The sequence below is a fragment of the Urocitellus parryii genome, chromosome 4 (genome assembly GCF_045843805.1).
Source record: "Urocitellus parryii isolate mUroPar1 chromosome 4, mUroPar1.hap1, whole genome shotgun sequence".
Classification (NCBI taxonomy): domain Eukaryota; kingdom Metazoa; phylum Chordata; class Mammalia; order Rodentia; family Sciuridae; genus Urocitellus; species Urocitellus parryii.
The window spans coordinates 19,188,013-19,215,238 of record NC_135534.1 but is presented as its reverse complement, the minus strand read 5'-3'; the positions used below and the strand labels follow the sequence as shown (position 1 = coordinate 19,215,238).

Genomic DNA, 27,226 nt, shown 5'->3' with positions numbered 1-27,226 from the left:
CATCTCTTCAGTCACCAATAAGAATGCACAATCTTCAAGCATCCTCAGACACAGAGTCTTGGCAGTTCTATCCTTCAGAGCAACCATACCTTTGATACCAATCATGTTTCAGAGAAGAATTATTCTCTGGTTTTATGCCTAAACCAACCCAAATCCTAGGCCATGCTCAAAAAGTCACAATTAGACAAAACAAAACAAAAAACAAACCCAATAATGAATTTTCCTAATTTTATTACTAAATTTCATCCTAAACTTTAGCCTGGACATACTTTTAGCCCCACCTTAATTAATTTTCTAAAACTAGCCACTACTGATATTTATGGGTACCAAGGGCGAGTAAGCAGAGGACTATTACTGTTGCCTTGGATATCAGCAGAGCCAATTACAGATCCTCATGGGTACTTGAGAGGTAAAGCATTTCCAAACCCAGCAGTCTGTGAAAGTCAATTTAAACATCTCTCTAGAGTCCACGAGGAGAGAATTATAATAAATGGTTCGTGCCACTGACAGCAGCAGAGCCATGATCTACAAGATGGAGACATGTTTGCGAGGCCCCACTCCTGAGCTAAGAACTTGAGTTAGGATGAAAGGAATCCCCTCTCCACATTGGTCCTAGGCTCTTAGGAAGGAATAGTTTGGTGAAATTGATTGAGAAAACAACGTTCAAACCATGAGATTCACTTATGTTTTGTTGTTGTCTTTAATGACTTTCCCTTATTTGGATAATTAGGCTGTATTCCGTTTGTTTTTAATTTGAATTGGATATAGTTCAAACTACCTGAAAATATGTTTTTCTGAAAAATTAATACAGAAGATTCATTTATGCTTTCATAAGAAACCAAGGAAATGAGCAGAAATGAAATACTAGAGTTATCAAAGTTTCCTAACTAAAATTGTTCAGTTTTCTGAGTAAATTCAGACTGACAATGGAACCAAATACACTAAAAGGTCCACATTGGAGAATTGTCTAAAGTGACATTAATTCCAGTCTTAGGTCATGGAGTCCACGGATTGCAAATTCCCAGAGGGGAAGAAAACAACGACAGAGAATTCCACCATCACCAGACCTAGGTTAGTGAAAGCTAAACCTTTTTCTCCAAAAATTTCAGCAGAGTAACTTGATTGATCCAACTTATTTTCTCTGAAGTTGTTTTTGTAAATACATATTTGATTGGAAGTTTAATATTTTATTATGAAAATGAATTTGGACACAAATTTCCACTGAAAATATCAGTGGAAAATATGATCTGCAATTTTTCCAAATCAGTTGCTGGTAAGAATGACTGGAGTCACTTTTAAGCCATTGTGGATAATATTAATGCTTCACTAAATACACTGAATCTGTAGAGTTCTGATTGTAAAGGTTTAAAAATTTCCCCTATACCTGACTTTCATTTGCCACTTTAAAATAAGACTGTGAATTAAGTCATAAAAAATTAAATTTAAAATTTAAAAAACGACAAATTAATAACTGTATTTAGCATCCACAAGAGTCAAAATAGAAAGGAAACTATTCAGGCATAGAGCTTCCCTGCCACCAAAGACATTTTTTCACACTTTTATGGAAGCTGAGAGGTCTTGAGGCTGACTTGTGTGTCTAGATTTTTTTTTTTAATTATGTGGGTATGGATGATTTTGGGCAGGGATTGGGAAAAGAAGTATAAAAGGCTGAGAAAAAAATAAAATATCTCTTGCTCGTTTGTAACAATATGAATTTAATCTTTAAAACCCAGGCCTAGGTAATTCAAGAAAAAGGAATATTTTTAAAATTTTTGCATATATTCAATACTTCCATAAGTTAGCCATGAAAATAACAAATAGACTTAACTTACTGAATTTATGCTAACTATGATAATTGTATCCTCTTATCAGATCCTAATATATGTCTTGTCAATAGAAAATTCAGGGTAAATTCATGTCTCTTTTAGTTCCATTTGTAAAATGTGAGTGGGGAAATATATCTAATCCAGAGTGTAGCACGGTATCTGTTAAAAATTCCAATGCAAAGAAAATTTATTTGTGAAATGTTGTGAACTTTCAGGAGAATCTTGTACCATTTACATCCATATCCAAAGGTGTAGAAAGAAGAAGCATGAAAGGGTGGCATAGAGACAGACACAATATCTGGAGCTTTGGAATGAATTGTTCTTACTGATATGTAGTAAAGATAATTCCTTGGCATTCAGAAAAAGAAAAAAAAACACCTCTATCTGCAGGTCTATCTCTATGTGCATGTGCATTCATATGAGGTAGAGGAACCAAAGGTCAAAAAACACAGATGGTTTAGATTCAAAGAGACTTGACACCCTGGTATAGGATACAGTTGACTTTAATAGAATATTGTGTTCATATATCATATCCATGAAGATAAAGAAATAGAACTTAAAAATAATTGTTATGCTATTTGCACTCCTCCCAGCAATGAAAGAAAGCCATCTTTGAGATTTTTTAGAGAAAGAAAGAATGTTCAGAAGCCAAACATAAGTCAATGTTCATAACAGCATCTTGCTTTCTTGTGGTACCTCTAAGGTATTGTCAGTATTTTATAAAAATGAATTAAGAGAAATCTAACCTCCTTCTGTTCTTTACAACTACCTACAAAACAGCTGAGGTAAATAAAGTCTAACTCCATCCATTGCAAGACCAGGTCTCACAAGGCAATGGAGTACTTTAACACAGAATTTGAAATGTCATCACTCAGAAATGTTGTGATTTTTTTTCCAGATGAACCATGATATGCCCCAACACAAGCTAACTTGACAAGAAAGATGAGCAATGTAACAGAATTCATCTTGCTGGGCCTGACCCCAAATCCACAACTGCAGAAACTCTTATTTACTGTGTTTCTACTGACCTATTTGATCACACTGGCAGGTAATATGCTCATCTCCATCACCATCTTCATCAGCCCAGCCCTGGGCTCTCCCATGTACTTCTTTCTGTCCTATTTGTCCATTATAGATGGTTTCTACGCTTCTTCCATAGCACCCAAAATGATCTTTGACTTGATCTCTGAAAAGAACACCATATCCTTCGGTGGCTGCATGACTCAGCTCTTTGCTGAACACTTTTTTGCTGCAGCTGAGATCATCCTGTTAATGGCCATGGCCTATGACCGCTATGTGGCCATCTGTAAGCCCTTGCACTACATGACCATCATGAACCGGCAGGTGTGTGGTTTCCTGGTGGGGGCGGCTGGGGTCTTGGGGTTTATTCATGGAGGGATACAGATTTTGTTTATGGCCCAGTTACCGTTCTGTGGACCCAATGTCATTGACCACTTTATATGTGATTTAATTCCTCTCCTGGAGCTGGCCTGCACAGACACCCGCACTTTGGGGCCCCTGATTGCTGCCAACAGTGGGTCACTGTGTTTGATCACCTTCTCCATGCTGGTGGCTTCCTATGTCATCATCCTGCACTCCCTGAGGTTTCACAGCTCCAAAGGGCGCCGCAAAGCACTGTCTACCTGTGCCTCTCATGTCACAGTTGTCATCTTTTTCTTTGTACCTTGTTCATACATGTACCTCAGACCTGTGGCCTCCTTTCCCTCTGACAAGGCAATGACTGTGTTTTTGACCCTAGTGACACCTATGTTAAACCCTTTGATCTACACCTTCAGGAATGAGGAAGTGAAAAAGGTTCTGAAGAAGCTCTGGAATCAAATGATGAAAGCTGATGACAAATAAGCCCTGTGGGTAGTGCACTAGGCAAGAATATTGAGAGATATTTTATAAAGCTCTATTCTCCTTGACTCATTAAAATTGGGATGGTCAATTATCCTCTGTGCATCAAAATTTTAATTGGCATATAATCATATATATTTCTGTACAGTGTGATCATTCAGTATATGTAGAGTGTATAAAATAATCAAATTAGGGTATTTAGAATTTCCACCTTCTTAAATATTATTACTTTTTATAATGGGAATCTTTAAATTCCTCTCTTTTAATTCTTTATGAAATATGTAATAAATTGTGAACTACATTAACCCTCAGCTCTCAGAATCATTCCACCTCTGAATATTCCTGCATTGACACAGGAGCCTCTGGAGGACACTTCATATCTAAGCCATAAGAAAGTACATTTTGGTTCTCATTATCCAACCTTCTGTTCCTCCTCCTCTTCCACATGCTTCCTAGACTCCAGCAACCACTGTTCTACTTGAAACCTCTTTGCAATCAACTTTTTTAGCTTTCGCATGGTGAGAACATGCAGTGTCTTTTTTATTTCCCTTACATAATGTCCTCTAGTTCTGTTCATGTTGCTACAAATAACAGAATTTCATTCTCTTTATGGCTGAATATTATTCTATTATACATACACATTATTACATATGGGTATAATTCGCATATACATCACAGTTTCTTTATCCTCCTGTACACTGATGGATATATCAATTTTTATTATTAGCCCATACAGGGAGATAGTGCCAAGAGACCATGATACTTTAAGGAATCTGTGCATTGCTTCATTTCTTGAAAAAAAGAATAAATATGATCCAAATCCAACTTGGGTTATATTCATCTTTATACCAATGCACTCATAAAATATAATTTTTAATATTTTCTTGAATGGATATATGAGGGCAAAACTACCAAAGATTCAGATTGTCAGCCTCACTGTGGTGTGACACATATCAAGGGCAATATTTCTCCTTTTATGCTCTTCATTACAGCCATACTGAAGTTTTATTGTGAAAGAGGAACAGAAACTACACATGAAAAGACTATAGAGCAGTAGGAAGTTTCTTTAAAAGTACATTCATCAAAACACACTTTTCTTATCTTTCTGAGTTTGAGAGGTTAACAGAAGTTCCATTACAGCAATAGAAAACTTTTCACTTAACACAGTCACACAAAGAGCATTTTCACCAAGAAGCTTATTTTGACAATTGCATCTCTACCATTCATTCCTTCTAGTGTATAATTATCCACAAAAGGAAGTGGAAGAAGAATTGGCTGGCACAAAAGACAGAGAATGAACAAATCTTGAAGGGTTAAAGCTGAAAATATCTGAACACTGAAGTTGGGTTTTAGACAGGAACAAAGGAGAAGAAAGTTCTGAAAACAGCTGTTGCAGGAAATTACAAGTGTAAGAACAAGTTGTGTCACAGAACTGAATGATAATGTTCTCAAATCTGGATCATAGAAAAAAATCCTAATCATGAACATAATGAAATACTAAAAGATTTAGAAACTGCAGATGCTTTGATATCATAGAGTAAGAGTTTTAGAAGAAACCATACATCACGTGTATGGCCTGATGAAATATATAGATATACATTGTGAAATGGATAAATTGAGCTAATTAAACATAAGTGTTACCTCTTATCACCATCCTTTCAGTGCTAAGAACTCTTAAAATCTAATTAAATGAGCTTGATATTTTATTTCACTAAAATTTGGCTTAGGCAGAATTCCAGTCTCAGTCAATCTAACTCAAAGCCCTTGTGCTTCACCCAACCTCACAATGATTCCCCCAGATATAAACAAATGAGTTGATTTTCTATGTTTGTTTAAATTTCTAATATTTTATTTGAAATTCTCTTTTTTTGAAATCCCCCTGAATTTATCTGCTTTCACAAACAGACCTGGCTGAAAATGTTGTCTTCAAAGAGTCAGCCAGTGATTTGTCAGGAATTTATAACTCCATAATTCTTGTGTCACAGGAAATGTCTTTGAAATTATTTCTCTCTCTTTCTTTAATCTTTGAGTTTGAAGAAATAGCCTGCCGCTTTCAAAGTGATACATAGAAACAAAAGAAAAAGATCACCAAACGTATTTCACAGAAATCCGTTGTTTTAGTCAGCTTTTCCTCAGGCTGACTAAAATACCTGGCTAGAACAATTTAGAGGAAGAAAAGTTAATTGTGCTTCACAGCTTCAGAGGCTCAGTCCATGATCTGCCCATTCCATGGCTCTGGGCCTGAGTGAGGTGGAACTCATGGTGGAAAGGCATGGCTGAGGAAATCAGCTCAGGACCTGAAAACCAGGAGACAGAGGAAGAGATCCAATCACGGTGGCCAAACTATAAACCTCAAAGGCAAAGCCCCAAATGACCTACTTCCTCCAGCCACACCTACCTGCCTACAGTTACCACCCATTTAGTCCACATCAGTGGGTCAATCCACATATTAGCTTATGCTTCTTTAAAAAAAAAATCTTTATTTTATGCCGCAGTCTGGCTGGGCACAATTCAGGAGCCACTTGTCAAAAGAAACAAACTTTATTTTTAAAACTACAAACGCCAAACAAAACAGCTCCTCAGGAAAAACCCTCAGAGCCCAACTGCCACTACCGGCTTCCACACGCCTCTCCCACACACCAACCCCCACCTCCCACAATCCTCCTGCTCTTGAGGCCGATTGGCTAGGTCGCGTGGGCGGAGCCAAAGAAGTCCCCCAATGAGCAGTTCCGTAGTCTGAAGGGCAGGGAAACAGCCCAATGAACATGACCGCAGAGGAGCCAATCAGCTAGATGTTGCTGGGGCCACTGTGAGCCAATCATCAGCTGGCAGTCTGAAGGGCAGGGAAACAGCCCAATGAACATGACTGCAGAGGAGCCAATCAGCTAGATGTTGCTGGGGCCACTGTGAGCCAATCATCAGCTGGCAATTTGAAGGGCAGGGAAACAGCCCAATGAACATCACCGCAGAGGAGCCAATCAGCTAGATGTTGCTGGGGCCACTGTGAGCCAATCATCAGCCGGCAGTTGGAAGTTTGCTGGCAGCTGGAAGTTTGCTGGGGCCCCTTTGGCTGTGGCTCTCAACAATTTTATTTATTTTTATGTGTTGCTGAGGATTGAACCCAGCACCTCACACACGCTAGGCAAGCACTCTACCACTGAGCCACAACCCCAGCCCCTAGCTTATGCTTCTTAATCTAATCATTTCAGCTCTGAAGATTATTGAATTATTTCACACAAGAGCTTCTGTGGGACATCTCATACTTAAACCATAAAATATGTACTCATCCTAATATTTTCCATGAAGAAAGAAACTTCACATGATGAACAGGTTTTCAGAGAGGTGAACAAAATAAATCCTATTTTTAAGTTCTTTGCCAGTGGCCACATAAGAATGAATCATAAAAGAAAAATTTCAAATACAGATATTCTCCCTTTGTACTCACTACTATTCTTTTTACAGCACTTAAAATCTGGAGGCTTAGGTAATTTTTAGTATTGATTCTTCTGTTTTCCCTTTTGGAACTAGCATTTATCACACTTCTGTCACTAGGCAGCTACTACTGTTTCTGTGTGCACTCTCCTTTTACTGGGGCATAACCTAAGGAATAACATACCCGTATTTGGACAAGGAAATGGAACATCTGAAAGGTGCTTCTTGCTTAAGATGCCGAACAAAAGAACTAATTTACCCTCAGAGTGTCGTTTCCATCTTTCAGGCTAGCAGAGGCTTAACCAAGTCTGTAGATGAAGTCAGTTATAACAACAGAGCATCAATTGACAATAAAAGGGTCCTGGAGCTGATGGGTTTAGAAGAAGTTATGGGAGCATTGGAAGGACCAGCCTCAACTGGGAGAATAAGTCAGAGTGAGCACAGATGCTGTTAAATATGTAGGCACTTTAGGAATTCATTGACTCAGGAGCCAGGCATCATCAGAATTTCTTCATTTTGAAGGAGGAGCGAAAATCACCATTTTCTATCACCATTAAACCGCTATTCTTAACGATAGAATAAAAAACATATCTGTAATTATGTTTATTTTTCACTTTCATTATGATACTATATATACAATCATTATCTTTTTAAAATTAAATTTAAAACTAAGATATAAAATAAAATAGGCTCCTTTCCTATTTCTCATGACTAAAAAAAAACTATGATTATGACAGTCCTTTCTTTAAAAATGGCACTTGTCTTCGTAAACATAAGTGCACACACACACCCACACACATTCACACATAGAAACAAGATAATATTGTGTTTGATGCTGACATACTAGATGCACCATTTTTCACCTCACTTATTCACTCAGTTTTAAGCTTTTCAGACAAATCTTCATTGGTAGAGATTCAGCGTCTTTCTTTTTCACTGGTGTACTATTATCCATCAGATCTGCCATATTTTATTAAAGTATTCTGTTTTATTATGAAGATTCCATTATGAATACCCTTGTATGTTCCCATGTGCACATTCATCAGAGTTTTTCTAAATAAACACCTGTAAGTGGATCAAATGTTTGTTTTTTATCTTGAATAAATTCCATGGAGTAGCTTTCTGTGGTGAATGTCACCAGCAGTGTGAGAAAGCCTGCCACTTCTCATCTTTAGCTACATAGATAATGTCAAGTGTTTTAGTCTTTGCCAAGTTAATATATAACAATGGTATTTCCTAGTTACAATAACTTGGCATTGTCCTGATTACCACTGAAGTTGGGCATCTTTTAAAGTGTTCATAGCAAGTATAAATTTCTTATTCATGCATTTGCCTGTTAATCTATTGATTGTTTAACTTTTCTTCTTACTTTTAGTTGTGATTTTTGCATTCTGCTTTTTTTGGTAGTTATGTAGATCACAAATATACCCTCCCAAGTAGTGACTGCTCTTTTAACTGTCTATGGTGTCTTCTTATCATTTAATAGCAGTTTAATAAATTACATCATTTGTTGATCCATTTTTTTTATCTCATTCAGAAAGTATTTTTCTGTCCTAGGTCATGAATATATTCTCAAATATTGTCTTCTGATGAATTTTTAAAAAGGAATTTTTGAGTTTGGAATTTTTTAATCTAAAATTTATTTTCATAGTTCTGTAAAACAAGAACCTAATTTTATTTTAAGTCCCTCAAAGAACTCCACATTTGTTTACCATGACTGAGTCAAACTCCCACTCATGTATATTTCTATATGGATGGGCAAGATATTCAATTATTATTAATTTAATTATTTTGGTAGGCTATTGTTAATTAGCCTATGAAAAGGTGATTAAACAAAAGATGACAATATTTTCTTTGCCTAAAAGTTCTGTTTTTTTAATAGACACAGGCACTTAAGGGTCAAGCAAGAGCTATTTCTTTCTTTCTTTCTTTAAAGAGAGAGGAGAGAGAGAGAGAGAGAGAGAGAGAGAGAGAGAGAGAGAGAGAGAGAAATACTTTTTAATATTTATTTTTCAGTTTTTGGTGTACACAACATCTTTATTTGATTTTATGTGGTGCTAAGAATCGAACCCAGCACCCCACACATGCCAGGCGAGTGAGTTACCACTTGAGCCACATCCCCAGTCCAAGTGCTATTTCTTTTTAAGCTTCCAAATTTGTTGGCTCTTAGGAACTAATTTTAAATATTACATCTAATAATAAAAATATTTCCTTTCATTTTAATTTTCATCTTGTTAGATTTTTTCTTCGTACAAAAGTGGCATGGGGCTGACAGTGTAGATCAGTGGTGGAACACTTATCTAGCATGTGCACGTCTCTGGCTTCAAATCCTGAAGCCTACAAAAGCAGAGGATACGTTGCAACCTGGTAAGTTACAGATTATTTGTCAAACAAGAAATAGAAATATGGAAGCCTTTGGCTGAATAAAAATGCCGCTGTATAATGTCATTTGCAAGAAAATAGGTAGAAGTAGAGCAAAATATAATTTTGAGAAAAATAAGTCAGATTCAGAAAGAGAAGTTTTCTCCTCTTTGTGGAAGCTAGAAGGAAAAATATCATGTAAGAAAGGGACTCCACGAAATTAGAGGGAGATGAATAGGGGGTTGGGGAGGGAGGAGAGGAACCTGGGAGCAGTGTTGGGGAATGAGGCTGATGAGATTATATTTTTGTGTGTAACTATTATATACCACAATGAAAACTACCATTGTGTATAATCAATATGCACAAGTTTAAAAAAGGTAACATTTGAAAGGAATAGATGCAGAGCTTGTAAAACTATGAAAAAGATGAAATAAACATGGGCATGTGTTCCAGATTCCAGAACACAAGAAACCTTGGGTGTCGGAAAAAGGAAGAATTATGAAAAACAAAAGGAAATGCCTCTTTGCATCACTCACACAAAAATATTCTTCTGTAAGCATGCATATTTCAAACCTAGCAGAGACAGGAGAGCAGGCACTTTATGGAGGGTTTAGGAAAAGCTTGAGGTAGACATGATAATATCAAATAAACATCCTGGGAGGTTACTCTGTGCCAGAGACTACGTTTAAAACTGTATAGATCATGAAGTTTTCACAATAACACTTTGGAACACATATTACCTTCACTATTTGCCCTAAGCTTTGTTGAGGTATACAGTTAATGCCTTAAAAAGAGGAATGAACGCCCTGGCATTGCTACTTGTGGGTAGACCTGGGGGAGGTTATGCTAAGTGAGATAAGCCAGACACGTGAAGACAAACACAACCTTATAGAACATGTGAATTTGAAATGTCATGACTTTTACTTTAAAGATAGGCATCACATGGGGACAGGTGCATGGAGTACTGCATAGGTGGCATACGTTAAGGGCGTCCCCCCTGCCACCCAACAGGCGTTTGAGCGGCAAACCACTCACCCCGTAGGCACAGCCCTGGGCATAAGACTACGTGTTGCAGTCACAGTGCTTGCTTCACAGCCCATTCCTTGACTGGTTGCCGCAAGGACAGTTGGCAAGAAATTGTATTGGTGGCTGCCTGTAACCTGCTTAGCTACTGCCCAAGTATACATAGATTGGTAACTATCAATAAAATCAGGTGCTTCCACCTTGGTCTCTGAAGGTCTTGATTAGTGGCTCTGCAGCCACACTCTCCTCTACCCTGTTCCGTGGAGCTCATCTTTGGATGAGAGAGAGCCCACGCAGCATCAAAGACTTGTAGAAATATGACATTTTTGAGGGCGGGGATTGTGGCTCAGTGGTGGAACACTTGCCTAGCGTGTGTGAGGCACTGGGTTCGATTCTCAGCACCACATATAAGTAAATAAAACATAAAGATTCACTGACAACTAAAAAATATTAGAAAAAAATAAATATGACACTTCCTCAAGGCCATGCCACAAGTAAACATAGGAAATTAGATTCAGACTCTGGTTGATCTGCTTGCAGCTCTCAAGCTGTCTACTGTCTGCAGCAACTATATCGATGACACCACACAGGGTGACAGGAGGGACAGAAGTTGCAGGCATGTATAAGCTTGAAGGTATGAGGTTATGTCTTGCCTTCTCTAAGGCTCAGTTAATTATCACACAGATTCAAAGTTATTAATGTGGATTGCTATTTAAAGATGATTGATCAAAATAACTGAGCTTCAGAACCAGATAACCTTAATTAATCAATTAACCACATTACGCAACACCCATTGCCTCATTTATAAAATATGAATAATAATTCAGGACCTGTGGATTCCATACAGCTGTTTTATAATGAAATTATGCAATGCAAGTGAAAAGGCCAAATAAATCATGAAAGTCCATGAAGAAGAATGATGGGATAAGATGATTTACAGTACCAAACGTGTCAGTTGTTTCATTTGCAGAAATTAAGTCACTTGTATTCCCAATTTACCATTTATCATCCCACCTGCAATGTCTTACAGTGTAAAGAGCTTTCTTACGGCAGTTTTTACCTCTTCATTCCTCAGGGTGTAAATGAGTGGATTTAGCATAGGTGTCAGAATCCCGTAGAACACTGCCATGTGCTTGTCTATTGGCAAAGTGGATGATGGGCGCATGTAAATAAATATACAGGGCACAAAGAACAAGGCCACAACCGTGAAGTGGGCCCCACAGGTGGAGAGGGCCTTGCGTCTCCCCTCTGCACTGTGGGACCTCAAGGTGTGCAGGATCACCATGTAGGAGGCAGCCAGCATGAGGAAGTTCAACAGGCAGATCACACCACTGTTGGCCACCACCAGCAGACCAATGACATGTGTGTTGGTGCAGGCTAGCTCCAGCAAAGGGTACAAGTCACACACAAAGTGATCGATCACGTTGGGCCCACAGAAGGGCAACCAAAGGACCAGGAGGAGTTGAATTGAGGAATGCAGGAAGCCCCCCAGCCAAGCCACCCCTACTAGCATGGCACAGAGATGCCTGGTCATGATGGTTGTATAGTACAGAGGCTTGCAGATGGCCACATAGCGGTCATAGGCCATCACCGTGAGCAGAATGATCTCAACACCTCCCAAAAAGTGGGCTCCAAAGAGTTGAAGCATGCAGCCTTCGTAAGAAATGGTTGTGCCCTCATACAAGGAGTCAGCGATGAGTTTAGGGGCCAGAGAAGAAGAATAACAGGTGTCCACAAAGGACAGGTTGGCCAGGAAAAAATACATAGGGGAAGCCAGAATGGAGCTGGAGGCAATAGTGACCACAATGACCACATTGCCACCAACTGTGGCCACATAAATCATCAGGAAGACCATGAAGAGAATTCTCTGCACCTCTGGCTTCTCCGAGAGACCCAGCATGACAAATTCCGTAATATTGTGAGATGTTCCCATGGAGTCCAAGGTCACTGAGAATGCAGGCACGGTATTGCCTGTAATGTCAAAAAGCATAAATAAGAGAATTAATTCCAGGGGTGGGATTGTGCCAAGCTTTCTTTTGGCAAAACCATTTACCCTTTGTCCCTCTTAACCCTCCTGTGTTCCAAAGATCTTATACCAATTGATGCTGTTAATTACAAAATGTGATCATGTCTGTAGCTTTTACATCACTGGGCACTGGATATTCTAGTTATTAGCTGAAAATATTAACTCAATTATTTTAGCGTGTAACTGTTATTACAGCCAGGATTGAACGTTCCACAAGAATCGATTTTACGATTAAAACTGGAGTGCATCTTGACTACTTTCAGCATAAATAAGATGGTACTGGAGAAAACCATGAATATTTTGGATTTCCCGAAATCCCTGCCTTTGTGGTCTGTAGCCTCTGAATTAAAATTTTCTTCTCAGACTTCACAGAAAGGCTTGCTGAACTGTGAATCAGGGTTTCCAGTGGCAACACAAACTGATGTAAATCAAACTGAAACAGAATGGGGTGAAAACGACTTGGTTGCACTGGGAGACTCACCCTTCTCTCCTTGCTATTTCCTCCCTTTCTGTCCCCGTGCAGTGGACTATATCTAGGAAGCAGCCTGATTTAGTCCCCCTCCACTTGCTTTACACATTTCTGGGTGTTTCTTACCCTGGCATTCTAGAACCACCCAGGTAAAGGCTGCTGATCCCTCTTCAGTCTACATGAAGGACTCAAAGTAAAATATAAATAAAAACATAAATTGATGAACGTCTTTTTATTACATGATTACCTGTCACCTGACTACATAAGGGAGGCTACAAGGACAGAGAGAAGAAAGGCCCTATCTTAACCAGCTATGGATAATAAGCTCATCTGGCAGAAGATACCGACTTACTCTTCATTCTCCTAATGATGTTAAGGACATGCCTATCTTAGCTTTTGTTTGAAAGATCATCACTGACCTCCCCACATCTTAGAAATACAGGTCTTCTTCAAGTCGCCGAATCTTTCAACTTGCTGAAGATCTAATGTTCAGTGTGACAAGCGTTAAGGAGATCCAGTGTCAGCAGAGGAAAGAGACACCCAGATAGGAAATGCTGAGGAAAATTCCTCTGCTGACCAGGAAGCTGATCCCTTTCTTCTGCAAATGCTTTATTGCAAGAAGGCAAATTCAGTTTCTGGGAGGGTCCAGTCCGATGAGGACTTTTCCTGAGCAGAACTTTCAGGTCAGAAGCACAGAGAGCACCATAGAGCAAAGACCCACCAGCACCTCACCAACTTTTTCCACTGCCCTCCCCTCTCTGTCACTTTGTGAAAAGCACAAATAGCAAACAAGTGGCAGAGCTAAGTTCTACCCACACAGTCTTGCCACAGGGTCTGTGAGCTTTGCATACTACACTGTCACTCAGATACGCCTGGGTTCAAATCCTTCCTCTGCCACTTTTGGCCACATGACTATGAACGACCTCAAAAAGCCTGATGTTCCTATCCGTAAAATAAAGGTAAGAGTTTGTACAATCATTATGTGTCAATTTTTTAAAAACTACTTAAATTTATAAATAAAAGAGCTCTACTACAACCCAAGGTTACAGAGAGGACATGAAAATAGTGCATGTCATGTGTTTGTAGAAACCTGGATATGATAAACATTCAATAAATGGCATCTCTGATTGTCACCATCATTACCACCTTAGGCAACAAATCTTCATATTGTTTAAGGAGCCAGGACCAAGTGTGTGCGTTCCGGACTAAGCAGGTTTGATGTGGGTGTATTTCATCAAGAGTATGAAATATATCCTAACACTCATCCTCATACAGAACAAAAGAATGCAGAGAAAATATAATAATGAATTTTATAGTAGTACATCCAAATAATGAGTTGATAATGCCAATAAACAAGAATGATAAACTGGTACGTTTCTGGAATTCAAATTTTTAGGAGTATGAAATAAAGCATTTGTTAAAAACCAGTAAAGAAAAGTCTCCTGTTTGGGTGATCCATGAAAAACAAAATTATTTGTAGAACATGACGTTAATGTTATCAAAATTATTCCACTGCATTTTTCTAAACTCAGATTGAAATTTTTGTTTATTAAATTTGAAAGATAACTTATAAAAAACTTACATTGATTGGATCTGAGGATACAACAAGTCTCCAGAATATCCTTAATTCCCAATATCATACCATGATGTTCCTGAAAGGTCTTCCAGGCTAGCTTAAATATATGATTCTAAATTTCACTATTTCATGTTATAAAATATCAGTTGAGATTTAACTTCTTTTTTTTATATTGAGGCAAAGCACAGACTAGGCAGTTGCTATTCACTGAAGAAATGTATCTAATCTAAAAGGTTTTTACAAGAGAACTAGGTGAAAACCTAAAGAGGGACATTCATTTACAAGCAGCTAGGAATTTGTCCCACCATCCATTTCCCTTTGATTTGCTGAAGAACACATGACATTTAAAATCATCTTTCCCAGTTGCTTCCTTTAATGGTGGATTTGAAACTCTGCAAGATGAAATGTAGCTGTTCTGAAGTTGCGTGGGTGATTGGGGCAGAAGCACAGCTAGAACCCAGGTCTCTCTTCACTCCACTACATAAGGTAGCCTCCAATCTGTGCCTTGGGCAAGTGAAAAAGGCACCCCTGCCAATGCTCAGGTGCAAAAGCCTCAGGGAAGTGACAGCTGGCTTTCTGGCTCTTCTTTCTGAGAAAAATATTCATCAGCACAGTCTCAGAGAAAATCTGTCTCCTCCCAGTGAAGAGTGTCATTTATAAGGTGGAAACGAAAACGCGGGGTCATCAGCACTGTACACTCTCTGCTTCTCTGAGGGATAGAGTGCTGGAAGCAGCTTCTGCCTGTCCACAGATTGGAACAATATGGATGCATCATTAATTAGTCCCCGTGAATATAAAGCGTCTCTCAGGGAAGTAACTTGTATTCTACTTCTTGAAAATGTGCAGTGGCTTTCTAGTGTCTAGAGAAAAAAGTCCACAAAGTGCCAGGAAGAAAAGCAGTTAGGATATTTCAGGAACTGATAATGGAGGGTCAGCAATTTTAGAGAAACCTCTGACCTACCATAACAAAATTGACAGCTTTTGTTGAATATCTTGTTCTAGGCACAGACCAGGTCCTCTTACATGCATCTTCTCTTTTATCCACCTCCCCCACAAAGCTGAGAGATAAGAATCACTGTCCTATTGTCCCCAACACTAGTGTGTGGTGTGCTAAAGATCAAGGGAACTAGAGTCAGAACACCTGAATTGGAATCACACTTCCACCAGGTCCATCTGTCAGTTAGTAGTTGTTCAGGCTTTACCCAATATAAGGAAGCACTTTGGTAAATGCCAGGCATACCATGGTGAGAAAGACTCACCTGTTTCCTAGCATCTTGGAGTCTTTATTCTAAAAGGAGTGGAATCCAGTCAAAACAAAACAGGAAAAACTAAATAAATAACATGCTTGCAAAACCAAATATATGGCATTGCTGAGTTAATTTTAGTTATATTGTTTATGATCATAATAATTGACAAGATTCTCTCCAAAAATCCATTACAGTTTAGATAACCATCTGAGCCCAGCAAGTACACATTCAGGAATTAATCCATCAGGTTCCACCTGCTTGTGTAATGGGATTGCTGAGCCAGAGGGACAGACATGCTTTGTATATACGTGGATACATGAAGGAGCCTTCCTCCAGCAGTTGTGTAACCATTTAGATTTACAGTCCTCTTTCTAGTATTGGCCAGGTTTACTCAACAGTTGTACCCAATGAATCCCACCCTAAGCCTTCTTGTAAACTGTTGCCTCAAAGCATCTAGAATAAGACAAAATAGGGAAGATCTAGTCAGCTGTGAACTTTGTCACCACCCTCAAAAGGCCATTGGGACTGCCCAGCCATGCTACTGTGTTTCCTTCATCAGCACATATTCCAAACCCTCCTCAAGGACCATGCATGGCCTTCCTCATTCTCCTCAGAATTCCCTTCCCTCTCCTCCCATCTCACTTTTAAGGTAGATTCTCCATCAGTCTGGATAAAACTTCTACCACCACATTGTAATCCACAGCTTTCCTCCCTCCCCTCCCTCTCTCCTGCACAGAAGACAGACCTGCATTCTTCCTGATGGTTCTTCCCTCCTTCCCTCTACAGTGTTCCCAGTGAATCCCTTGCATCCCAGACAACTGGAACTGATACAGAATGTTTAAGGAATTCCTACACATCAGGAATATCACCAGCCAAGTGAATCTCAAACAAGGACCTCAGGACAGAAGATGACTAGGAAACACTAGGACTTTGTCATCCAGAAAATATGATGGAGATACATGATAAATTACCACTACAGTGTTCCTCCTACATGACTCTCAATACCCGGTGTTTGCTGTTGACATAGAGGAATGGCTTCTCTCACACACAGCTGGTGGGATTTCACAGTAGTTTTCCAAAGGTATATAGGAAAGCTATTCAAGGTTGTCTACTAATGCTGACTACACATACAAATTATTACCCAGAGAACCCATTCCTAGGCACAAATGCAAGAGAAATTTGTGCACCTGTGCATTGAAAGACACATTGTAAGTATAGATAACATTGTTCATAATATCATAAAACTGGTAATGATGTTAATGTCCATCAAAGTTAGGATAGACTTTTAAAACTATGGTATATTTGTATAATGAGGTAACACAGTGTAGGGGCCATCTGCCATACACATGCTGGGACATACTGGGACTCACTAAGTTGCTGGCCATAAGGAACAGCAGTCATTGAACTTCTTAGTCATGTCTGCTTACGATTGATAAAGAGCTGTAAGGGGCACTAGCCATAGGCATGCTTAGCAATGACTACTTACAATTGATAGGGAGCACAGCTCCATGTACATGAGCAAAGAACATGCCAGTTACAATTACATCACCCTCACTGGATATAACCAATGGACATTGACTTTCACTGGTGTAACCAATCACCAACGTTCACCACCAACTTGTAATTGTGTTTCAATTGCTGGTCCTGCCACATTGAAGAGTTTTACTCCAAGGACATTGGTAAGACTGACCTCAGTCTCTGATGTCCAGCCATCAGTTGGAGAGAATCACCAGACAACGACAACATCGGCTCTTTGGCTAAGAGAAGTTGTGTGTCATTGGAAGTATTTTGGCTTGTGGTTTGTGGGGACAAGCACATGGAATACTGCATACATGGCATACATTAAGGGTGTCTGAGTTGCAAACCACTCCCCTGTGCTAGGCATGTGAGTGGCAAACCGCTTACCCTGTAGGCACAGCCCTGGGCACGAGGCTGCATGTTGCAGTCACAGCACTTGTTCAATGGCCCACTAGTCAATTGGTCGCTGCAGGGACAGTTGGCCAGAAATTGTATTGGTGGCTGCCTATAATCTGCTTAGCTACTGCCTGAGTGTATATATATATATATATATATATATATATATATATATATATGGTAACTGTGCAATAAAATCAGACCTGCTTCCTGCTAGTTCTCTGGAGGTCTTGATTAGCAACTCCGCATCCACACTCTACTCTGTTCCATGGACCTCCTCACTGGACAAGAGAGAGCTCACACAGTGGTTGCCCTAAGATTGCGTGATTTGCTTTTAGTGTTTAATTTGTGTGCATTGAACCCTAGTTGGGGTGCTCCAGCATACCCAACACTTTTGCATAAATTGTTTATATTTGATGACTGGTGTGATCTAATATATACTTGCATTGAAAGACAATCTGCCTCTGAGTAATTATTAATAGTGCCACTTGCAACAAACAGCAATAAGAATAAATGCACTATAGGTACCTGTAGCACGATTCTCCCATGCCCAATGATGATTCAGAAATTGTGGAAAGCCAGGAGCACATACTATGTGATTGCCTTATTTAAGTATGGACAAAACTAAGTATATGTCCAGTGTACCAAAAGTTAATGTACCAAAGTATAAAGGCAAACACAAGTTTTATCATAAACATCATAGTAACCACATTGATTTTGAGAGAAAATAGATATTTGTGACTGGGAAGAGATAGTGGGCCCTGGAAGGACTAGTATTTTCCTATATCTCGAGTGGGTGTTATGATTTGGATGTGAGTCTTACACACAGCTCATGTGTGAGACAATACAGGAATGTTCAGAAGTGAAATATCTATATAATGAGGGGGTAACCTAACCTATGGATTAATCTATATCATGCTGTTAGTTAATTTGAATGGATAAATGTGTGTTAACTGTAGGCAGAGAGGGCATGGGCGAGGAAGTAGGGCATGGGGAGTGTGCCTTTGGGAAATATATTATAAATTATTCCTTGCACCCAAGATCTCTCTGCTTCCTGTGATATCACTTGTAACATCACCTTTCACTTCTGATTTTATTTATTTGAGTCTTTATTTTCCCTAAAATTTTACCTTTTGTTTATCTTTTTAAAAAACTCTTAGTTTTGTTGATCCTTTCTATTTTTTTTCTAGTCTTTGTTTTATTTATTGCTGCTGTGATTTTTGTTATTCTCTTCCTTTTGATGACTTCAAGTCTAACTGGTTCTTCACCTGGTGCAGGTTTGGTAGTAGTTTATTTGGGATCTCTCTTCTTTTTTGGATGTCAGCATTGATTGCTATAAACTTTCTCTAAAGACTGCTTTTGCTGCCTCTCATGTCTTGACATGTAGTATGCTTCCAATTCATTTGTCTCAAGGTATTTCTTACTTATCTTTTTAAATGTCTTCTTTGACCCATTGGTTGTTCAGGAGTATATTATTTAATTTCTATCTATTTGTGAAGTTTCTAAGAATTCCTTAAAAAGTTAATTGATTTAATTCTCCAATCAAATAACATTGAGTTTCTGAATGGTTAAAAAATACAAGATGCAAAGAAAATGTGCTATATATACACAATTGAATATTATTCAGCATTAAAAGAGAATAAATTCATGGCATTTGTGGGTAAATGGATGGAGTTGGAGAATATAATGCTAAGTGAAGTTAGCCAATCCTCAAAAACCCAAATGCCAAATATTTTCTCCAATTTAAGGATGCTGATTCATAAAGTGGTTGTTGGGCGGGGAGGATTATATGAACTCTAGATAGGGCAAAGGGGAAGGAGGGGAAAGAAGAGGGCATGGAGATAGGAAAGACTGTGGAATGAGATGGACATCATTACCCTAAGTACATGTAGGAAGACATGAATGTGACTGTACTTTGTGTACAACCAGAGATATGAAGAATTGTGCTCCATGTGTGCAATATGAATGGTAATGTATTCTGATGTCATATATAACAAATTAAAATTTAAAAATTCTAATAAAAAAATACAAGACTCACCAGGCATGGTGGCCCTTGCCAGCCATGATGGCGCACACCTGTAATCCTAGTAGCTGGGAAGACTGAGATAGGAAGATTGGAAGTTCAAGGTCAGTCTCAGCAACTTAGTGAGACCCTAAATAAATGAATATATAAATAAAAATTAAGAAAGGAAGGGATGGGGATGTGGCTCAGTGCTAAAGTACCCCTTGGATAAATCTCTTACAAAAAAGAAGAAAGAAAGAAAAAAATGATGGAGTGATTGCAAGAAAATAAAAGGGAGAATAATAAAGGAAGAGGACTGAGGGGGAGGTAGGAGGGAAGGGAATGTAGAAATACTGGAAAAGGATATCTATCAAATTATCCTATGTAATATATGGATATACCAAATGAATTATCCTTTTATGTATATTATAATGGAATAGTAATAATAATAAAAGAAGGGAAATCAATAAAGTGGAGCAGGTGAATGAGGGGAGGAGGATGGGAAGAAAAGGGAAGGTACTGAGGAATCTGATTGATCAAATTGTGTGCGTAATGTTATATGTCAAATCATGTTTTATGGCATAATGAATCCCACTATCATGTATCATTATAATGCACCAATGAGAAATTTTAAAATGTAATAATTGGCTTATTTTTTATTGATTACTAAATTTATCTTAAAAAGCAAAATCCGACTTTCATTTAACAAAAGCTTTAAACATTTCTGGTTATGAAGCACTTTGTATGCAGTGTACATACATTATGCTACATTAGCAAAATTTCTTGAATTACATATTATCCCCTTCATTTTGAGAAAATAAATATCAGATTTAAATACGTTTAATGTATTCCAATTATAAAATCACAATCAAGAAGCCTAACCCCAGTCACAATTCTTCAACATCTTTGCAATCCTGATCAAAATTATGCTTTGTATGTGTATGGATATACCACAGTGAACTTCACCTTTATGTATATCTATAAGTCACAAATTTTTAAAAGAAAACTATAAATAAATAGAAGGAAGAGTAGAGTAGAGGAAGGGGAAGGAGGAGGGAGAAGAGGGGAGGGAAAGAAGTATGGTGGACAGAAGTGGAGCAAATTATATTCCATGCTTGTCTGATTATGTCAAAATGAACCCTGATATTATTTATAACTATAATGTACTAATAAAAAATCATTAAAAATTTACATAGGCTATGCTCATAATATTTTGACCGTTCCATCCTACCTTATTTGTTTTTACCTCAACTAGAAATAGTTGGCCTATCTGCAGGCAGTTTTGTGCTTCCTTACCCTGGGTGGTTCTCCATTTTGGTTTTTAATAATGAACTTTATTTGTAGAGCACTTTTATGTGCTCAGGATTTGTTTTGAGCAGAAAGTATTTACACTTCTTATATAACCTCTGTCCCCAATAGGCAAGGCCTCCCTGACTACATTAGTCCATTTTTTTTTCTGTCATCTGAGCGTAACTGAGACTGATGAATTTATACAGAACAAAGATTAATTCGCTCATGGTTCTGCAGCTGGCAAGTCCAGGAGCACAACACTGGCATCTGCTTATTAACAAGTTGTCTTATTTCCATTTTCTGTCACATGGCCTGTTGCTTGTGTTTTAAGTACTGTTCAAAGACCATAATTATTGTTTTTACTTGCTTCTGTTATTATTAATGGACTATTATAAAACATAAACCCAACACATTTTTTTTCTGTAATCTTCTTCTGTTTTGTTAAATCATGTATCTCCCGTTAATAGCACAAAATATGAAATAAAAGATATGCTGTAAGAGTTTTCAACAAGTTAATGAATAAATAAGTAAATAAATAGCTATTCCAACTACATAAATCTTTAAAAATGGTCTTCTATTCAAAACTAGTAGTGAGAAAAAACTTGAATATAAGTTAAATTTTTAAAAAATGCTCTTTCAAAGCAGGTAATAAGTGAGAATTTTTCTTCACTGAACAAATTAACTGGGCTGATATATTTATTATTATTATTAGTAGTAGTAAGTCGTAGTAATAGCAGTAGTAGTAGTGGTAGTAGTAGTAATCATTGTTATCATTTGCACTGAGGATTTAATGCAGGTGCACTTAACCACAGAGCTACGTCCCCAACCTTTTTTAAATTTTATTTTGAGACAGGGTCTCACTAGTTGCTAGGAGCCTTGCTGAGTTGCTGAGGCTGGCTCCAAACCTGTGATCCTCCTGTCTCACCCTCCCAAGTTGCTGGGGTTACAGGTGTGCATCACTGTACTCATCTTGAGATGTTATTCTAGACTGTCAATTTTTTCATAGTATTTCTGAAACAATTTTATTCCTTTTTACATCTCCCAATCTTAGTTATGTGATTGATCTAATGATATCTTTACATATTGATGTTGTTTTAAAAACTTGTGGAAAATCCCAGTGAATATAATTAAGCAAGAATCAGTTTGGACACATTCCAGATGCAGGACTCCAGGATTAACATGGGCTCATGATATAAAGTCTTCAGTGAGCTTTGCCCCCTCAGGTAGAAGATGCTGTCCTCTTAGTAACTGATAAATTATTTCCCATGAAGCTTTGTTAGGCTTGCAGCCTGATCTGCAAAATGTACAATAATACCCTGTCCTAAGCTCTAGTACAAATATTTGAGTGGATCAACACCAGAGGAGATGGGTTAAACAGCCGAATGGTAGTTATTCTTTATTAAAAAGTATTTTTTAAAAAATTTTATTTAATTCTTTAGTTTTACAGGAAAATAACTGAGGAGACATATCCCTTTTAAAATGGTTAACTTCTATCATCTTATGCAGACAAATGATTCGTTGGCATTTATCCTCATGTGGAAATTTCAAATTCTCTATTTGTACCATGGAAATCCTTTGAAAAAATTGATCTATAATGCTAGTAATGATTTCTGCAATATTTAGAAGACTCTGGAGTAAGTGGACAGACATAGCCATATGATTTAAAATTCATTCTTAAGGAATAATATGTTTTTTTTCTTTCTGCATGTATACTGAATGGAAGAGGTGTTTCTAGCTCTTTGTGAGTAAAAAGTTCTCTTTCAATATGTAGAGAATCTCCCAAAGATAAGATTTCATCAATTGGTAGTGAAAACTCTGCTTCACAGTTATGTGAATTTTTTTGTTACACAGGAAATTATATTACTTGAGTTTGTAAGAATTAAAATGTTGAAAAAACTTCTGCAGGCAGAAAGTGTTCAAGTTTTACATAATAGTTGTCACAAATATATACATATATGTGTATATATAATTTATATATAAATTTTAATATATTATATATTTTTATAAATATATAACTTAATATATATTTATATATAATTTGTGAGAGCTTTAAGCAATTATAGTTGAAGAAAAGGAGGAATATGCAAGAAAGACACTAAAGGGAGGTTTCAGTGAGATGGTGGATATCTGAGACTGTGATCGTTATTGGTTACTCATTGTCATATGAAACAGTTATGGTTTTGTTGTGCCTTCCATATATATATAAATTCAGGGACATTTTATATTCTTGGTAGTTATGCTTCCATCTGGAAAAGTAGAAGATTCATGGTGAAAAGCTGATTCTCTGTCAGCACCAAGATTTCTGTCTTCTGAAGACATGACCCCTGAGCCTTAAAGAGCTAGTCCTGAAAGTCCTCCTTATTTGATCAGCACAATGAAAGCAGCATGCTGGACAGACCCATGTTGGCAGAATAAATAAATAAAAGATTGCCTATACAATATAACTTTCTACAACACTTTCCATTATTTCACAGGTTGTGGTAACTAACTGCTTCTGGTCTCTGAGATTAGTGTCTACTTAATAGGTGAAAGTAAAGTGGAATCTCCTGGACAGGGTTGAGTAAGGGAATGATATGATCTTTATAAGATTTAAAAGGATCATTTGGGATGCTTCAGGGAGATATTTTATTGGAAGCCAAGATGAAAGTAGGCAGACCAGGCAATGGTCTATTCCAGGAGACAGGAGATGTGAACAGTGTAGTGAGAATAGTCAGATTTGCAATGTGTTATAAAGTGAGAGTGAACAAGACTTATTAAATGTATGAATGAATAACATGAGAGGAATAAAGTAGTTATGGACATCATCTGAATGTGGTCTTGTCTATTACAAAGAAGCTTCTATTTCTTTAAATAGAGAATGAATAACTTATCAGGAATACATTTATCATGAAAGCTTAAAAACTTACTTTTTAAATGCTAAGTGGATACTTAATTGGGGGTGCCAGTTAGGTAGTTACAGACACCAGTTTGAAAAGTAGGGAAGAGATACTGTTGAGGGCACAGAATTTGTGAGAGCTTTAAGCATTTACAGGTGAAGTAAAGGAGGAATATCCATGTGAAGACACTAAAAGGAGGTTTCAGTGAGACAGTGGATCTCTGAGACTGTGGTAGTTATTATCGGTTACTCATTGTCAGGTGAAACAGTTATGGTTTTATTATGCATCCTTTCTCAAATATTTATGTCAAGTTCTTTGCCTGTTATACCTCAGAATGTGACTTTATTTGGGATAAAGTCTTTAGGTAGATAATCAAATTAAAATAACTTGGCATTAGGGTGGGCATCAATCCAATATAGCTGGTGTCATTGGAATTGAAAATTTAGACATAAGGAGAATGGTAAAGTTCACCATCTCTAAGCCAACAAGACATACTTGGATCAGCTCCTTCCATCATGGTCTTCTAGAGGAATCAACACCATAGAAGCCGTGATATTGAGTGTCCAGATGGTGGAATTTGGAGACAAAAATTGTGCTGTTTAACTACACAGTTTGTGTTACTGTGTTGTGGAAGTTTTAGCAAATTAATATATTTTAGCTACTGGGAATGGAGTGAGGCTGCAATAAATATCCAAAACTGTGGAACTATCTCTTGGATTTGCGGTTAGTTGGTCAATATTGCCTTGAAGAACCCACAGGTAGAAATGTGAATATTGCAAGGTGATTATGGTGAAGACTCAGACGGAAGAGGGGAGTCACAGAGAAGGCATGCACTGGACTTGAGAACCCATACATCATAATGAGCAGAGTGTTCCTAGAAATATGAATGCTAAGGCGTGTGTGTTTGAGGTCTCACATGAGCAACATGTGATTAGAAAGTGGGAGGAAGGCAATCATTGTCTTCAAGTTATAGCACTGGCAACTAATAGTGTCTTTGGTCCAATTTCAAATTCATAATTTATTTTGCCATAAAATTACGTCAAGTGAGTCTTTGGCATTACACCTTCCTGACTTTACAAATGTGTCTTTTCATGGAATTTCTTTTTTTAAAATCTATTTTAATCTCATTTCTTTAACCTCACATAAAGTGCTGATTCCTGTGAGAATATTTTCCAGATACCAGTGGGTTTGGATGTTTCAGCGCTGTAAATCCTTAGCATGGCAAATATACCTGTATGACACTTATCAAGTTGGTCTTTAATTGCCTGACTCCATGATTTTGCATTATGTCACTTGTGGCAGGGCACTGTGTTATATTCAACTCGGTAATTAAGCTATCCACAGCAGGTATCTTGATTCAAGTGGACACCTCTTATAAGTTTTCTTAGTGGATAAATGAGTAAACATTAACTTTAGAATACTTATAAGAATATTTTTCATTGTTTTGTAGGTAAACTGCTTTAATATCTGGAATCAGCATCAATAAAGGAATAGATGGAACACAAGAGCAATATAACTTACTTTGTCCTCTTGGGTCTCACACAGAATCCAAAGGTGCAGAAAGTACTTTTTGTTATGTTCTTGCTTTTCTACATCTTGACCATGGCGGGAAATCTGCTCATTGTTTTGACCATAACCTTTAGTAAGACCCTGGGCTCACCAATGTATTTCTTTCTTGCTAGCTTATCATTTATGGATGTTGTTTATTCTACAGTCATTTCCCCAAAATTGATTGTAGACTTGTTCTTTGGAAAAAATACTATATCCTTCAAGTTTTGTATGGCTCAACTTTTTACAGAACATTTTCTTGGTGGATCAGAGGTCTTTCTTCTGTTGGTGATGGCCTATGACCGCTATGTGGCCATCTGTAAGCCCTTGCATTATTTGGTTATCATGAGGCCGTGGGTATGTGTTTTACTGCTGGTAGTTTCCTGGGTTGGAGGTTTTTTGCACTCAGTAATCCAGTTGGGCACTATTTATGGGCTCCCATTCTGTGGCCCCAATGTCATTGATCATTTCATATGTGACATGTACCCCTTATTGAAACTTGTCTGTGTGGACACCTATGTCATTGGCCTCTTGGTGATGGCCAATGGGGGACTCATCTGCACAACTGTGTTTCTGCTCTTACTCGTGTCTTATGCTGTCATCTTCCACTCTCTGAAGAACCTGAGTCAGGAGGGGAGGTGGGTGGAAAGCTCTCTCCACCTGTGGCTCCCACATCACTGTGGTTGTCCTCTTCTTTGTCCCCTGTATTGTCACGTATGCACGACCAGCCAAGACTTTCCCTACTGACAAGTCATTGAATGTGTTTTACACAGTCATAGCCCCCATGTTGAACCCCTTCATCTACACTCTGAGAAACTCAGAGATGACAAGTTGCATGAAGAAACTTTGGAGAAGAAAATTCTTATCAGGTAGCAAATAAGTGAGTTGCCACTATGAACAGAGTCATTTCAATATAAACCTGTCTCTTTAGGAATCATAAGACTTTTAGAAACTGATGCTAACTTCCTTTCCCTCAAATTAATTTCTGGTAAATATAATTAAACAATAAATTATGTGTTTGTGCCATTAATACATTTCTCTGCTGTAACTATATAAGGTCTTGTTTATCACTGCACTGAAAAATTATAGTGCACATGTAGTTGGGAGTCAGTATAGAATATGTAGAAAATTAATAAGATTTTTTTATAGGTTTACAGTATTTTTTAAATTTCTGAATTAATTTTAGTTCCTTCTGATTTCTTGTTTTCTTTTGCACTGATTCTCTTTATCATTCTATTTGTATTCTATATAAGTGGTGGTAATTATTTGACCTCAGTGGCATTACATATGCAATTTTAGTGCAATATTTTATTCTTTAAATTATAAAATCATAATATAAAATGACATTAAAAATAGAACCCATAGGGGCTAGGGTTGTAGCTCAGTGGTAGAGCACTTGCCTAGCATGTGCAAGGCACTGGGTTCCATCCCCAGTACCACATAAAAATAAAGAAATAAAATAAAGGTATTGTGTCAATCTACAACTCAAAAAATATTGAAAAAATATAACCCACACAAAATGTCAAGACTAGGGCTGGGGATGTGGCTCAAGCGGTAGCGTGCTCGCCTGGCATGCGTGCGGCCCGGGTTCGATCCTCAGCACCACATACCAACAAAGATGTTGTGTCCGCCGAGAACTAAAAAATAAATATTAAAAAATAAAATTCTTAAAAAAAAAAATGTCAAGACTAGAATAAATCTTGTGTTTGTTCCCCACCAAAGTCTCCCAGTGCAACTTGCAGATGCACACACTGGACTCTTTCTAAAATTCTTCAA

General features: G+C 37.8%; 2 protein-coding genes and 1 pseudogene across 2 annotated transcripts; 2 read left to right on the top strand and 1 right to left on the bottom strand.

Moving 5' to 3' along the window:
* Positions 1 to 2,768: 2,768 nt before the first annotated feature.
* On the top strand, positions 2,769 to 3,689 carry LOC113175063 (olfactory receptor 4C45-like). The gene has a single exon (XM_026379227.2). The coding sequence runs from the start codon at positions 2,769 to 2,771 to the stop codon at positions 3,687 to 3,689; it is 921 nt and encodes a 306-aa protein (XP_026235012.1).
* Positions 3,690 to 11,526: 7,837 nt separating this feature from the next.
* On the bottom strand, positions 11,527 to 12,435 carry LOC113175062 (olfactory receptor 4C3-like). The gene has a single exon (XM_026379226.2). The coding sequence runs from the start codon at positions 12,433 to 12,435 to the stop codon at positions 11,527 to 11,529; it is 909 nt and encodes a 302-aa protein (XP_026235011.2).
* A 12,961-nt stretch (positions 12,436 to 25,396) lies between these two features.
* LOC113175078 (olfactory receptor 4A47-like) lies at positions 25,397 to 26,330 on the top strand (annotated as a pseudogene).
* Positions 26,331 to 27,226: the final 896 nt, after the last annotated feature.